Genomic DNA, 15,443 nt, shown 5'->3' with positions numbered 1-15,443 from the left:
ATGTTTTCTAGATCCTCAAAAACAAATCAAACCTACACAAAAATTGCTGTTGAGGTGTTTAGCCAAATAAAAGACAAATTATTTATATATTAATGTTCAAATTCTAATTGAAAAGCCCAGTACCACAAGACATATCAGGTAACTAAACTCTAACAAGAAGTCATCAAATTTATACTTTGGATCAATTAAGTAATGAAATAAATTAATATTTCATTTGTTACAATGGATCTTGTTTCAAGTGTTCAAAGCAGCAAGTCATTAGTGACAGCTGATTCGGCATTCAACGATAAGGATAAATAATTTACGCCATCAAGTAAAAAGAGCCATGCACAAGTTACTATTGTGTAGACTGAAACGCTTCATTTGAGCACTTCAGCAAAGAATCTGTGTTGAGAGAACAAAACAGTAGAACTGAAGCAACTGTCAAGACAATACCATGAAAAATAGTGGTGAATCAGGTGATTGTTTGGACAAATGTTACAAGCAATACATGGATACCAAACAGAATCTATTGAATATTCACTCAAGGATTCCTAACCACCAAAAAGTTGAAAAACAATTTACTACAGCAGCTGGTCACCTAATCATTCTCAGTCTGTATTTTGAATTGTAATGACTGCAGATTTAATCAGTGACTTTTGCATTTTTGATCATTTTAGTCAAACTTAATGTCCTTATTAATGTATTCCTTTTAACAAATTGTTTATTCAAACATATTAAGATAACTTGTGCAAAAGTTCACTTATTAAAAACATTAGTGACATGCAGCAAGCTATAACAGCTGTGTTATTGATTACAAGGAGTGTAATGTGCAGCAAGGCGAGTGTCAACAGGCAAACTAACTACTAGCAAGGGATGATCCATGAATGAGACAAATATAGCAGCCTTTTCCTTGAAGGATATTTCCCAGAAACCCCAAATGAGTTATTGCATAAATTAAAAGGTACGAATAAAACAAGTTACATGCAAGATATTTATCAAGCTGAAGCAATATTTAAAAAAAATAGAATACAAGATTTTCCTTTGATAACAGCAAATTAGAGCATGCCAATGAGAAAATCTACTTAAAAGGATACTCATCCATACCTGGAGTAACATTAAATGTTTTACATCTAATTTGAGATACATTATCTTTAATCTCTATTAAGAATTGCAAAACCAAGACAGATAGTTGGAAAGGCATGCATGCACAGAGCATCTCAAAGTGCCTTGCAGTGAAGAAAATATATCTTTTCGTGAATTGTAATTTTGCCACTGTAACTTTCGAGATTTCCAAATCAGCCAATTTGTCCAGCAAATTGCCACAACTGCAAAGTAATAATGAGCTGACAATTTGTATTCACGATGTTAATTGAGGGATAAATGTGATTTAAGGATAACCTTTCTGCTTTTCTTCAAGATATTTACATCGGATAGTTTATGCGGAGGGCTGACATGGCCCCAGTTTAATGCCTCACCTGAAAGACAGAACTTCCAACATGTAGAACTCGCAGTTTTCTGTACTCAAGTCCTGAAGGAGCCTAGAACCCTGGAACCTCAGGAGGTGAGTGTTACCAATCAAGTTACAGCTAACACACACAGAGGTAACACACAGATTGGTCTAAACCAGTTCCAACCTTCCTTCATAAATTTATTACAACACAATGATGTATGGTATTCCCAGGGTGGTGATCTGGAACTGAGGCAGGAAAGTTATACAGGCCAGTCACGATCTAACTAAATGCTATGTTTCCTGATTTAATGTAATCTGCCAAGTCCAGATACATGGTTTACATCACAGGACCATCAAACAGGATGTCAAAATAAAGCTACTTATATGAACACTGCGGTTGTTTCAACTTTTCAAAATAACAATTGCTTGATAAAGCTTTATGTTGAAAATACATCTCTAAGATTTATATAGGACAAACCTAGAAGGCATCAGCAAAGTACAGGTATACGAGGAAGTGATCCAGGACCAATAAAGTAACGTTTTTCAATCAATATTACACATTCCAAGATATGCTAATGAACTTAAAATAAATTTTCATGACTAATATAATTTAAAATTAAATACACGATTCAACAGGTAAACTATGACATTGTATGAGTGAAGCAAAATCACAGCGGCATGAATTGTATGAAGAAAGACCATTAATTGTTTTGAAAACCATTATGCTCTCATTTAAAATTTCAAACAAATTTGCTGGACTAAAGTATGGCTAGTGCCAGTCAATCTCAAATTCTGTGAAGTTCCAAGCAGCAGTACCTCAGACAGTAACTTTCTCGAATCTCATGCCTCTCTTTTTTAGCATTGCAATCAAAAGCCGCATAAAGAAGCAATAGATCTGCATCTCCAAGGCTACTTTAGATAAAGGACGGGACTAATGAAATTCATTAGGGCTGAAGTGGCACTAGCAGCAGCATTTATCTCACAGCAAACGACAAAGGAAGCATTGAAATTACTTCATCAAGGAATCCTGCCACATGACCAAAATTTCTAGTTTCTAAAAAATTTAATTTTAAGTTCTGGTTTGCATGGCTCTGGTCTGGGAAGAACTAACTGCTAACATCACTGCCCGAAATATTTTTTCTACAGAAACCAGACTTCAGGTTTAGCCAAGACAGTCATTAGTCCCATTATCTCCGAAATCTGGTTTCCAAAAATAATTTTATATTTGCCTAAAAAGTAGACCAACAGCACTGTTACACCTCCTGATACCTCAAGAAGGGATTCTGCAGAATCAGCTTAAGGAAATCAACTTTCTGGGCTTGTTCAAAAAGTAGTGAATTAATGTTTAATTTCATGCTATTTTAATGTTTTAAATTATTCCTAATTGCAACATTCTTTTCTTTCTACCCTTCAGATATTTGTAATCAAACTATTCAGATCTGTTGTTATTACACAGATCTGAAGCAGGCGGGACTTGAACCTGGGCCTTGTGGTAGGGATACCACCACTGTACTACAACAGCCCTTATCACAAATGCGATAACCAAATTACAGAAGCCAAACGTGCAAATGTTAGCTTTTTCTGGTGTAATACTATCCCAGAGACATTACCACTAGGCTACTACCTCCAAATATTCTTCCTTATACGCTTACGCGTCTGGGTGTATTGCAACAACCACCCCAAGTTTAAATGTATGAACAAACCACATTTTCACACTCTAAATAAAACTTAGATCTCACAAACAAGGGGCTATGACAGAGACACACGTGGTCTATTTCAAAAGGAAAAACACATCTAAAAATTCCTCTACGTACAGATAGGAGAAAAATAAAACTAATTCAATTCATCTCTCTCATTGTCCATAACACAGAGAATATTGCATAGCATTTTAAACAAAGGAAATATACGATTTGCTAAAACTGTACAAGATCAGACAGAAGAAAAAACATGATGAAAGTAGTACTCCAGTTGGTTAACCTTATCTAGTTGGAATTTCGTGTTTCCTACTGAAGACAGTGTGAACCTGCGAGATCCAACCAAGATGAAATTACTGGTGCGCACTGCATTGGGACCTCCAGGACTTGTCAAAGCTACAAATGAAAACAGAACATTGAAAAATATTTAAAGAAATTTCCAGGCACCTTTAGGAAATTACTAGTGAAAGACAACAGGTGAAAGCCAAATATGTGGTATGAAGCAAGAAGCAGCTATGCTGCTCCTCCTGGTTTCATATGAATCTAAACAAAAAAAGTACTAAGCTTAATTTGATAGGTCACATTTATGTCTAACTTAAGCAGCAGCATTCCCAGGTAACAAGTGCCAATTGTTAGCTATTGGGTGATATGTTTCAGACATCTTTGGAGCACGGAGCCCAGGCCTGAGAAACTGATTAATTTTCTGCCTGGAAAACAGTTACAATGATGACCAGTTTCGAGCCAAATGTCAAATGTATTTCTGCTTATGTTGGAACCTGCATATTTAGTAACATTACAAGTTTCAGACAGCACAATGGCTCTAAGTACTTCAACCTTACTGGCAATACAGATTTATCAAGGCTTAGAAGCGAGAGACTTCCACCGGCACAATGTCCATTCATACTCTCAGTTTTGGATGTGTGAACAAGACTAACATAAATGTTATTTTACTTATGAATTATTATAATCTTAGCACCAAACCTTGCTTTATATGCATTAATAAATTCATTGTCCATGATGCAACAACCTACTACTAGTGAAAAGTTAACACATTTAAATCACCTTTCTTTTACCCTGCAAAATAAATTCATTCAAGAGTTCAGATTTAAGCAGAAAAACAAAACAGGAAACTAAAGAATGGAGGGACTTATCTGCTGAGTTCTAACTTAAAGCCAAAATTTTTAATTTCATGGTATGCATTTGCTCTCATTCCCAGGTGCCCTTGAACTAAAAGTTTTCTTAGACCACTGATGAAAGCAATTAAGGGTCAATCACACTACTGAGAATCTGGAAGTCACATTAGGCCAGAATGGGCAAGGATGGCAGATTTCAGTCCCTAAAACTACAGATGGGTTTTACAACTATCAATGAGAGTTGACATGGTCACTATCACCAAGACAAGCTTTACATTCCAGGATTTTAATTAAATTGAATAGACATCTCCCAAAAAAAAAGTTGAGGATGATAAGTGTTGAGAGCAAAACTTGCAAGTAATAATACCAAGATAAACAGCAAAAGCTTCTTCAAACACAAAAAGAAAAAGTGCATGCACAAAATGAACATAGACTGCCTAGAGAATGAGCCTGGGGAAATAATAATGGGGAAGCAGGAAATGGCAGAGAAGTTAAATTAATACTTTGCAGCAGTCTTCACTGTAGAAGGCACCAATAACATTCTACAAATAGTAAATACTCAGGGGGCAAAAGGAGAAGAAATAAAGGCAATAGCTAACACTAGAAAGAAAAACTCAGGAAACTAATAGCACTAAAGACTGATAAGTCATTTGGATCAAATGGGATGCATCCTTGGATATTAACCATAGCTACAGAGATAGTGGATGCACTGGTAGTAAGCTTCCAAGAATCCTTAGATTGTGGAAAAGTCCCAGAGGGTTGTAAACTACTTATGTAAAACCTTTACTTAAAAAGTGAAGGAGATAATAAAAGCAGGTAACTATGGGCCAGTTAGCTTAACATCTGTTACTGGGAAAACGTTAGTCAACTATAAAAGGATGTAATAACAGAAATTGCTGGAAAAAACTCAGATCTGGCAGCATCTGTGGACAGAAATTAAAACCCTTCTTCAGAACTGGTTGATTAGTTAGAAGGCCAGAGGGAGGGGTCCACGTGGAAGGAGAGTGTTGGAGGTGGGTACAAGGGTCGGTGGGTCAGGGAGAGGAAAGGAGTCCAAAGAAATGGGCACAGAGGCAAAGGAAGAAGATATCAACGTCTTGTCATATCCAAAATTTATCAAGGTGGGGACGAAGAAGGGTCACTAGACCTGAAAGATTAACTCTCATTTCTCTCCTCAGATGGTGCCAGACCTGTAAGTTTTTCCAGCAATTTTTTTGTTTCTAATTTCCAGTATCTGCAGTTCTTTCGGTTTTTTGAAGAATATGAGGCAATCTTATTGAAGCAAAAAGAATTTGAGAAGCTAATATATAAAACAGCTATGGAGGCTGGAGCTCTGAAACAAACAAAAACAGAGATTGCTGGAGAAATTCAGCAGGTCTGGCAGTATCTGTGTAGAGAAAATAAAGTTAATGTTTCAAGTCCAGTCGCTCTTCTTCAGAAGAAATGTTTTCCCTTGGGGGAAGAGTCCAGGACCAGGCAGCATGATCTGTTACCTTTAAGGGGTGACCTCTAAGCTTAGGGAGGAATTTCTTCATGAAGGTAGTAAATTTCTGTAATTCTTTACTGCAAAGGGTTGTCGAGAGGCTGGGTCATTAAGCATACTCAAGACTGAGATAGACAGATTTTTAATGAATAAAGAGAACCAAGGGTTATCGGGAGAAAGCAGGAAAGTGGAGTTGAGGATTATCAGGTCAGCCATAAACTCACTGAATGATGCAGCAGACTCAATGGGCTGTTAAATATTAGTCTAGGCTTTGGATTACTTGTCCAGTGACATTATCAATATGTCACCATCTTCTTTCATGGCAAGATTAGCAATTATTTCCCACCTCTAATTGCCTTCGACAAGGTTGCAGTGAATCAACTTTCTGGACCTCTGCAGTTCATACATTGAGATACACCCAATGTGCTGTTAGGCAGGGAGGCACAGGATTTTTACCCAGCAACACTAAAAGAACAGTGATATTATTTCAAATCAAGACGGTGAAAGTTTTGGAGGTAATTTGCAGGTGATGGTACTCCCATGTATCTACTATTCTTTTGTTCCAAGTGTGGTGATCAAAACTTTGATAGGCGCTGTTGAAGAAACTTTCGTGAGTTGTAGTGCATCTTGTATATTGTACACACTGCTGCCACAAATGGCATTCAATTCCTCCACCACCAAAGTGATCAAATGGGTTTGTCTGATATGGACAATATTGTTGCAACTGCACTCAGCCAGGTAACTGGAAAATATTCCATATTCCATCGCAGTTCTGATTTATGCCTTATAGAGATACCGTGAGTCACAAAATGAGTTACTCACCGCAGAATGTCCCTCCTTTGACCTGCTCTATTAACAACAGTATTTAATTAGCTGGTCCAGTTGAGTTTCTGGCCAATTGTAAGCCAAGGATGTTGACAGTGGAGTACTCCGATGGTAATAATACCATGTTGAGGGGAAATGATTAGATTATTGTTGCTAGAAAGCATCATTGTCTGAGCTGCAAATGCTCCTTGCTACATATAAACCCAAGCCTGAATGTTATCTAGGTTTTGCTGCATAACAATACTGACTACTTTTGTACGTGAGGATTGTGAATGATGCTGAACATTATACAATCATTAGCAAACATCTCCACTTTTGACTCCCCATTCATTTAATCCAGTTTTGCTAGGGATCTTTGATGTCATATTTGGTCAAAAGGTGGCTGGATATGAAGGGTAGTCACTCTCACCACACCTCTTCCACCTTGTGGAAGCCAAACTGAGCTTCAGTAAGCAGGTTTCAATTTCATGACAGCATATATCATGAGAAAATTGTTGGCAAAGCTCTCCTTTTATATTAGAAAAACTCAATTAGAAATTCAGTTGCAGTTTTTCCAAGTGATTTAGGTCAGTCAAGATAAATTAGCAAAAGAAACTGCAAGTCACACCAGTTTATGCCAAGTTATCAATCAACTTACCTGGTGTATGCAAGTTGCTTTTCTGTTTGAAATGAAATGAACAAAAAGATCAAGAAATAGCATTAAATATTATTCACAAACTCCACATACAAAAACTGCTACTGAATCTAAAATTACAAATGAAGTACAACTGTACAAGTTTAATGCTTTATGCTACATAAAAGAAAGCCATTCATTCACTCCTTTATTCGTTAGTTCTCACCAGGTCTTGCCCAATTCTCAAATGTGGGACTAGCCAAGTGCTCATTTATTCCTCTTTGTTTCTCCCTGACAGATAGTTAAGGGTAGCAGGATTGTTCACTATAAATTGTATTTCCCTAATCTGACACTCTTTGGTCCGGCAATTTCTGTGATCCAGCATGTTCTGCTGGCGTGAACCCTGCAGTATTTCAAGTCTCCCGGAATTGTACTGACATGTAAAGAGATTGTAAATATTCTGTAAAATGACTGCTTTCTACCATGTTTTACGTTGTACTGTGTTTTTAAAATATGTTTTAAGTTCTTATGCTAACCCTGACACTTGATTTCTCATGATCTCGCAGATTTTATGCTCCAGCAAAGAGCTGGACCTGAGGTTGCTGGATTATTGAGTTAGATGGTCTGCATACTGGCATTCTCAAACTTCAAGTATGGCCTTTGGAATTTCAAGGGATCCCTAGATTCACACAGGCACATGCACGCAAACCATCTAATTCTAGAGCTCCTTCCCTATACCCCAAGCAACAGGATCTCGCAGTCTTTCATTTTGTACACTCTTCCTGTGAGTGACGAAGTAAGTGAGATAAGGAACACTTTGATCAAGACAATGAAATAAATGATTCAGAAGGATAAATTAGCGAAAGTCACAGCTTAATATGGTGTTAAAGAAATCAATGCATCAGGATGATAAATGAATAATGCAAAAATAGAGGAAGAGTACTGACAATACAGCATCTAGAAAGATATACTCATCACCAGGTAAGTGCTCCAAACAGAAATCTCTTCATACTTTTAGATGAAAGTATTGGAAGGATTTCATAGAATATATCTGTCACAATTCAGTTGAACGTTTTCAATAAAAATTATTCAACTTCTATTCAATTTTCAAATATTTTATTCTGAAATGTCAACAAAGCACGAGTCATAGAAGGGTTTCTCCCCACAATTGAACCATGGCTTTTTTTGTCCTGGCTCAACCATAGTATCTAGGCATATGTAATGATGTCCCTATACTATTAGGAGAAATAAGGTACGGGACAAATTCAACCAAGTATGGAATTTAAATCCAATATTAATATTCTGTTCAAGAAAGAGCTGTGGCTCACAGATATTAACAATTCCACAATGCAAATTAAACAGGTGCTTCCAGCATCTTAGCAAATATTAAATTGGTAAGCAATGTCAGATCAGAAGTCATCAGCTTTCTGTTTATGGGAGCTTGCTTTACGTAGATTGGTTGCGGTTTCTTACAGCAGCAACTGTACTTCTAAAGCACTTTATTAGTAACTACTTTGGTATGTCATGAAGTCATGAAAGCAACTACATAAGCATATGATTTAACAAAAATTCTTCTTCAAACAATTCCACCAATCATTGCTCTTAACAGAACACGTCATATTTTGTCAACAGTAGAAAATGAAGAGATAAAAAGAGACATCAAAAAATTAGGAGGGCAAAGAGAAACTATGAAATTAAATGTTCAAGGAACATAAAATAGTAAAATATTTTACAGGAATATTCTAATAAAATTAATGTCAAGATGGAAACAGGGCCACTTAATTATGGCAGGATAAAATCAATTACTATGCTGGTTTGCAGGAAAACAGAAGTGGTCAGGAATTAGATGGCTACATTTAATAAAAAAAATTTAAAAAAACTAAACAAGCTTAAAGTGGATTTAAAAAACCTCTTATGGATAGACCTCATCCCATATTGAGAAAAATGTTTAGAAGAGATCGTAATTTGTTAAAGAAGGGTAGAGTGACAGAAGACTTCATTCATGGAACCTGGGTGCAGCTGATAAGGCCAACATTCATTGCCCATCCATAACTGCCCTTGAGAAGGTGGTGATGAGCTGCCTTCTAGAACTGCTGTAGTCCTTGGGGTGTAAATAGAGCTAGAGTGCTATTAGGAAAAAAGTTCCAAGATTTTGCCTCAGTAACAGTTAAGAAGTGGCAATATAATTCCAAGTCAAGGTGAGGATGGGAATACTTATGGAGACTCCTCTTCCAATCAGTAGTTTAATTGTTCACCACTATTCAAGGCAGGGCTGCAGAGCTTACATGTGACTTCTTGGGTGTGGGTCACTTAGTCCTGTTTATTGCATGCTGCTTCTCCTGTTTGGGATGTAAACAATCCTTTGTTGTACTAGTACCAACTTGGCACCTCAATCTTGGTTATGTCTGGTGCTGCATGTGGCATGCCCACTGGCACCCTTCATTGAACCAAGGTTGGATCCCTACTTTGATGGCAATGGTAGATTGGGTCAAAAGGGAGAAAGAAAGGACAGTGTACGGTTTCTGATAATTACAACTACGTATATAGTTGGAGGATGTGAAGATGCTAGATGATATGACTATCTTTTGCACTAATGTACTAAGCTCTCCCATCAGAGATGGGAACGTTTGTGGAGACCTCCCCCCCCCAATCAGTTGTTTAACTGTCCACCAACATTCATGATTGGATGTTACAAAACTGCAGAGCTTGGATCTGACACATTGGCTGTTGAATTGCTTAGTCCCGTTTATCACTTACTGCTTAGCACACAAGGAGTTCTGCATTGTAGCTTCACCAGATTGACAGCTCATTGTTAGATATGACAAGTGCTGCTCCTAGTAAGCCCTCCTGCACTCTTCAGTGAACGAGAGCTGATTCCCTAGCTTGATGGCAGAATGTGTTCAGCAATGAAGTTAGTGCTTTGGACTACAGCTCAGTTCTGCTGCTACTGATTGCTCACAGTGCTTCGTGGATGCCCAACCTTCAGTTAAACATCTAACCCATTTAGCATGGTGACAATGCCAAAAGCATCATACAAGACATTCTCAATATGAAGGAAAGTCTTCATCTTCATTCCTACTGACACTGTCGTGGATTCTGCATCTGTGGCAGGCATATTGGTGAGGATGACATCAAATACTTTTTCCCTTCTTGTTGATTCCAACACCACTTACTGCAGACTCATTCTAGCAGCTGTGTCCTTTAGGACTTGGCCACTCAGTTAGTGTTGGCACTACCTAGCCACTCTTGGTGAGGGTGTTGATGCCCCAGCTAGGAGAATATTCTGCACCCTTGTCACCCTCAGTGCTTCCTTCAAGTGGTGTACAATAGACTAGTGAAAAATTAGAACTTGCTATCACAAGGTGGTTGAAACAAATAGTAAAGATGGATTTAGGGCAAGACAAGTCTACGTGGACGAAGGGAATAGACAGTTATGTTGACAGATTTGGAAGATGAAGATGAAGAAGAAATGGTGCATAAATGCAACCACAGACTGGTTGGACTGCACATCCTATGCAATCATTAAATCAGAAATAATTAATCACCTAAATTTAGTAAGATATACAAATCCACAAAGATGCTATATAAAGCTACAGTCTTATAATGCTGAGATACAAAATATTCAGTGTCGAGCATTTCAAAGCTGTAAATTCAGTGATAAAATTATTCTTTGAATTAAACAATTGAAGTTTCACTGGATGGTATAAAATCTCAACTAAAGTACATTACATTACCAGTAGCAGATTTTTTTATGCTGTATGGTAATAAACTCTATTAACTTACAGTGATCGAAGTCAACAACCTCTTTGGAGTAATGGCCTACGAAGAAAAAAAAACTTAAGTTATTTAAAGAGGCAACCATGGTGTTAAAATGATCTTTTTGATACCTGCATGCAACCAGTATGTCACCCGAGTGTAACAAAACAAAAAATTCTGCCGTTATTCAAAAAGTTTGTTAAAATGTTATTTACCCTGGTTCAGAAGGGACAGAAGTAATTAACCCTTTTCCAGTCAGCAAAATCCAACAAGTAGAAGGTAAATATTATACCGGAGTACATAAATCTTTCATGGGAAGCTAAATCTTTTTATGGAACTGCCTTCTAGTCATGCACACTGGACAAAAATGTCTGAAGTATAATATTTTGCAAATATTCTATTCCACCTATGGTCATCATTGATCAAGTTACAATGTAATCAAAGTAAAATGTTAGCAATACCAGATGTAATTCAATCCCCTATCATCCCACCTATGACCCTACAGCCCCAAAGACAACAACTAGCTAGCTGAGTGGCCAAAGTCCAATTTCCTTCTGTTCCAGCAGCATTTATTTAATTACAACCTTAAAAGGGATATCAAGTTTTTTTTTTAAAAATTGAAATGTTTAGTCCACTTAGTATTGCTTTAAATAGAAAACGCAAGTGTAGAAGCACTGTGGACAGAGAAACAGGAGATATTATTTCTAACCAATGATTTTCACCAGAACCAGAAAAATTTAGAAATGTTAGTTTTTAAACAAGTGCAAAAGGCAAGGAAAGCTTGAGAGCGGAACAAGAAAAAAGGGAACAACTGTGATAGGATTGAAAGCTAAGTGAGATTAAATGAGGAAGGATGATGGTGAAATGCAAAAGTGGATGGTAACGGGTGTCGAGAAGAGCTGTACATGAGAAAGCAGTATCATCAGTAACAGTTGCTGTTCATAAGCAACGTGAACACAAGTAGAAACAGGAGTAGGCCACTCAACCTTACTCTGCCATTCAATAAAGTTATGATTGATCAGGTTCTTAACCTCCAAACCACATTCCTGTATACCCTCAATAACCTTTCACTTCTTTGCTTGTCAACAAGTATCTAAAACTGACTTAAACATACAAATATTCTACACGCACTACATTTTGAGAGAGTTCCAAAATATAACAGCCTGCTCCGAGGAAAGAATTCTCCTTCTGTGTCTTAAAGAGGCAACACTTTACTTTTAAACTGTGAACACTAGGCTTTAGATTCTCCAACAAATATCTAGCTGTGTAAGGCCTTTTGATCATAAGTGACCAGAATATGATAAAATTCTTCATCAAGGTGGAGGGTGAAGTAGTTGATTCTAAGATGAGGGTCCTGAATCTAAACACAGGAAACTAAAATAGTGTGAGGTGCAAGTTGGCTATGATAGATAGGGAAATGTTTCTGAAAAGGATGACAGTGGATAGGTAATGGCAAACAACGCATAGGTAAACCACAACGATTGATCGTTCCTGTCTAGTGCTAAAGTAAAATATGTAATCAGTGGCCAAACCATGGCTTAGAAAAAGAAATTAGAGACAGTATGCAGTCTAAAGAATAATTATGCAAATAAAGTAACAACAGACCCGGGGAGTGGTAGCAGTTTAGAATTCAGCAAAAGGAAGACGAAGGGGTTAATTGAGAAATGGAAAAGAGAGTGCGAGTGTAAGCTTAAGGGGCACATAAAAGCTGCAAACGTTTCTATAGCTATGAGGAGAAAATAAATTGGCGAAGACAAATGTAAATCCCTTAGACAGAAACAGGGGAATTTATATTGGGAAATGGTCGATCTACTAAATACATACTTTGGTTTGGTTTACACAAAAAAAAAAAAGAGGTCACAACATACCAAAAAATGCTAGGGCACACGAATAGAAATTTCTTCATCCAGAGATCCTGTGTCCCTCGAGTTTAAATTGAGCCTCATTCGAATTTGGTAGAAGGCTGATGATAGAGAAGTCAGGGTGGTAGTAGAGCAGAGAACCAAAATGGCAAGTGAACTAAAACTCAAGCTCGTGATTACTAACTAATCAGGAACACGCCAATGATTCCAATCTGCATTTGCCACCCCATGTAGAAAAAAAATCAGTGCTAAGGCCCACATTTATTCTTGCTTCAAACCTACTGCATATCCACCTTGTTGATGAAAGACTAAATATTAACTCTTTCTCTCTCAACAGATGCTGCTGTCCCAAGTACTTCTAACACGATTTTCATTTCATATTTTCAGCATCTGCACTACTGTCCATCAGTAACCTCGATTTTGTTTATTGTATATTTAATTGATACTATTATCACCAGCATAATTACAGGCTGGTATAATTAGTTTCTGACTACAATGTTAGTTATTTTACTGTTTACTTTAGCCTGTCTACCAATCTATCATGCCAGCTCCATCTTTACTATTACCATTGGGTGATATATCTACCAAAAAAACACACCTGGGCAACATCAAGTTGATAAGTAGCAAGTAATATTTGGGCTTCACAAGTGGCAGGCAATGACCATCATCAACAAAAGAATTTAACAGCCTCCCTTTGACATTCAATGGCATCACCATCATTAATCCTCCACTATCACATTGACCAAAATTTTAACTGCACCAACCGTATAAATACGGTGCCTACAGGTATAAGCCAGAGATTCAGAATTCTGCAGCAAGTAATTCACCTAACTCCCAAATACATGTCCATCACACACAAAACAAGTCAGAAATGTGATCAGAGAATCACTATTGTGCAGACAGGCCATTCAGCCCATCATGGCTGCAATGGCAATAAATAATCTTTGGATATCCAATCTCCTGCCTTTTCCCCACAACTCTGCACATTTAAAGATTATAAAATCAAAACAATGCCCTCATTAATGCCTCAATTTAGGCTGCCTCCACCACACTTCCAAGCAGTAGGTTCAATAGACTAACTACTCTCTGTATGAAAAAGTTTTTCTCAACTCATCACTTGCTTCTTTTGCAAAACACTTTAAAATCTGTCCTCTTTGGCTCTTGATCTGTTTGCAAATGGAAACAGTTTCTCCCCATCCAGTCTCAGGCTCCTCACGATTTTGAAAACTTCTGTCAAATCTCTTCTTAGCCTTCTCCTCTCCAAGCAAAACGGTCCTAAGTTTTCCAATCTTTCCTCAAAATTGAACTGTCTTATCCTGGAACCATTCTCAAACATCGTCTGCGTTCTCTCCAAAGCATTCACATCCTTTTGATAGAATAGCATTTGGAACAATGCATAATATTCCAGCTGAGATTTAACCAATATCTTGTATGAGTTTATCATAACCTTGTACTTCAAGCACCCTGTTCTCAGCAAACATCTTCAACTGATCATGTTGCAATACCTGACAATCGAGTTTACTGATTTTATTTTTGCCTATCCTCAATAAACAACCCAGGTACATTAAGACCAGTTTGCAATGTTCCACAATTAGACATCACGGATTTTAGCAATTTGGGATAAATCTAAGGTGTGCTAGAAGTAAAGAAAACAACTCTGCCATCTGCACTTGAGAGAGGAAGGAGTAAGTGAAAAATTGTGAAGCTTTGGCCAGTCACTTAACGCTAACCATGGCTGCTGACTTCTTCTGGCTTGCTACTTACTCCCATAATCATGAGTAGGACAATTTAAGGATCAGACGAGAAGGCAATGGTCATTTTACAATACATTGAATACATTTACAACTCTTGCATAGAATCAAACAAAAGTGTGTATGTGAATCACACCTATTCATTTACTCCACATGTAATGCAGGTCTGGAAATGAAATTCAAAACATGTCCAAATGAAGGCCAGTTAGAAAATCAGAATTGGGGTTTTATTACTGAAGTATAAGCAGGGAAGATCAGTATTGTTATATTGAAAATGTGAATCATACCAAAGAGCAAATCAGTTCTCTGAAGTAATGAAACACTCCCAGATGAAGTGCAGGCATTTTGCACAGAAACTACAAAAAGAAAATATATTTAGCCAGCTGGTTGTTCTTAGCAAACATAGGAAATGTAGAGCCAGTAGTAAAGTTTATCAGCTCATAATCTGGTTTCAAGAACAGTTCAACTGTTGAAGGGGATATATGCCATAAAATAGTTAAGCTTCGATATAAAGTTACTTTTAAAGAAGTGTGGAGATCATTATGCTGCTGGAACATACATAAAGACATATTCAAGATATTTTTTAAAAAAATCAAAACTACTCATTGACACAAGGCATTTCAAAAGGAAACATTAGAAAGAAATTCAGAAAGTTTTTTTTGTCGAAAAAGAAATTACTTTAAGGACTGTTTTAACAGCAGTTTCAATTTATCCTCATAGCAGTATTTTATCCTCTCTCAACATGTCTGTACAAACTTTTTTGTTAATTCATTTGTGGGATGTGGGTGTTGCTGGTTGGCCAGCATTTATTGCCCATCCCTAGTTGCCCTTGAGGTAGTGGTGAGCTGCCTTCTTGAACCGCTGCAGTCCATCTGCTGTGGGTTGACCCACAAT

General features: G+C 37.3%; 1 protein-coding gene across 2 annotated transcripts in view; it reads right to left on the bottom strand.

The window, feature by feature from the left end:
• Positions 1-15,443, bottom strand: part of anln (anillin, actin binding protein) — a 92,588-nt gene that overhangs the window by 13,394 nt on the left and 63,751 nt on the right. For both annotated transcript variants that reach the window (XM_048616182.1, XM_048616188.1), the window contains 3 exons: positions 10,964-10,999; positions 7,205-7,226; positions 3,410-3,522 (listed from right to left, as the gene is read on the bottom strand). In XM_048616182.1, coding sequence (XP_048472139.1) covers positions 3,410-3,522; positions 7,205-7,226; positions 10,964-10,999 — 171 coding nt within the window. The remainder of the gene's footprint in view (positions 1-3,409; positions 3,523-7,204; positions 7,227-10,963; positions 11,000-15,443) is intronic.

This window comes from Rhincodon typus, chromosome 2 (genome assembly GCF_021869965.1).
Source record: "Rhincodon typus isolate 14 chromosome 2, sRhiTyp1.1, whole genome shotgun sequence".
In the NCBI taxonomy this organism is placed as follows: domain Eukaryota; kingdom Metazoa; phylum Chordata; class Chondrichthyes; order Orectolobiformes; family Rhincodontidae; genus Rhincodon; species Rhincodon typus.
The sequence above is the reverse complement of the archived record's forward strand: the minus strand, read 5'-3'. Positions and strand labels throughout refer to the sequence as shown.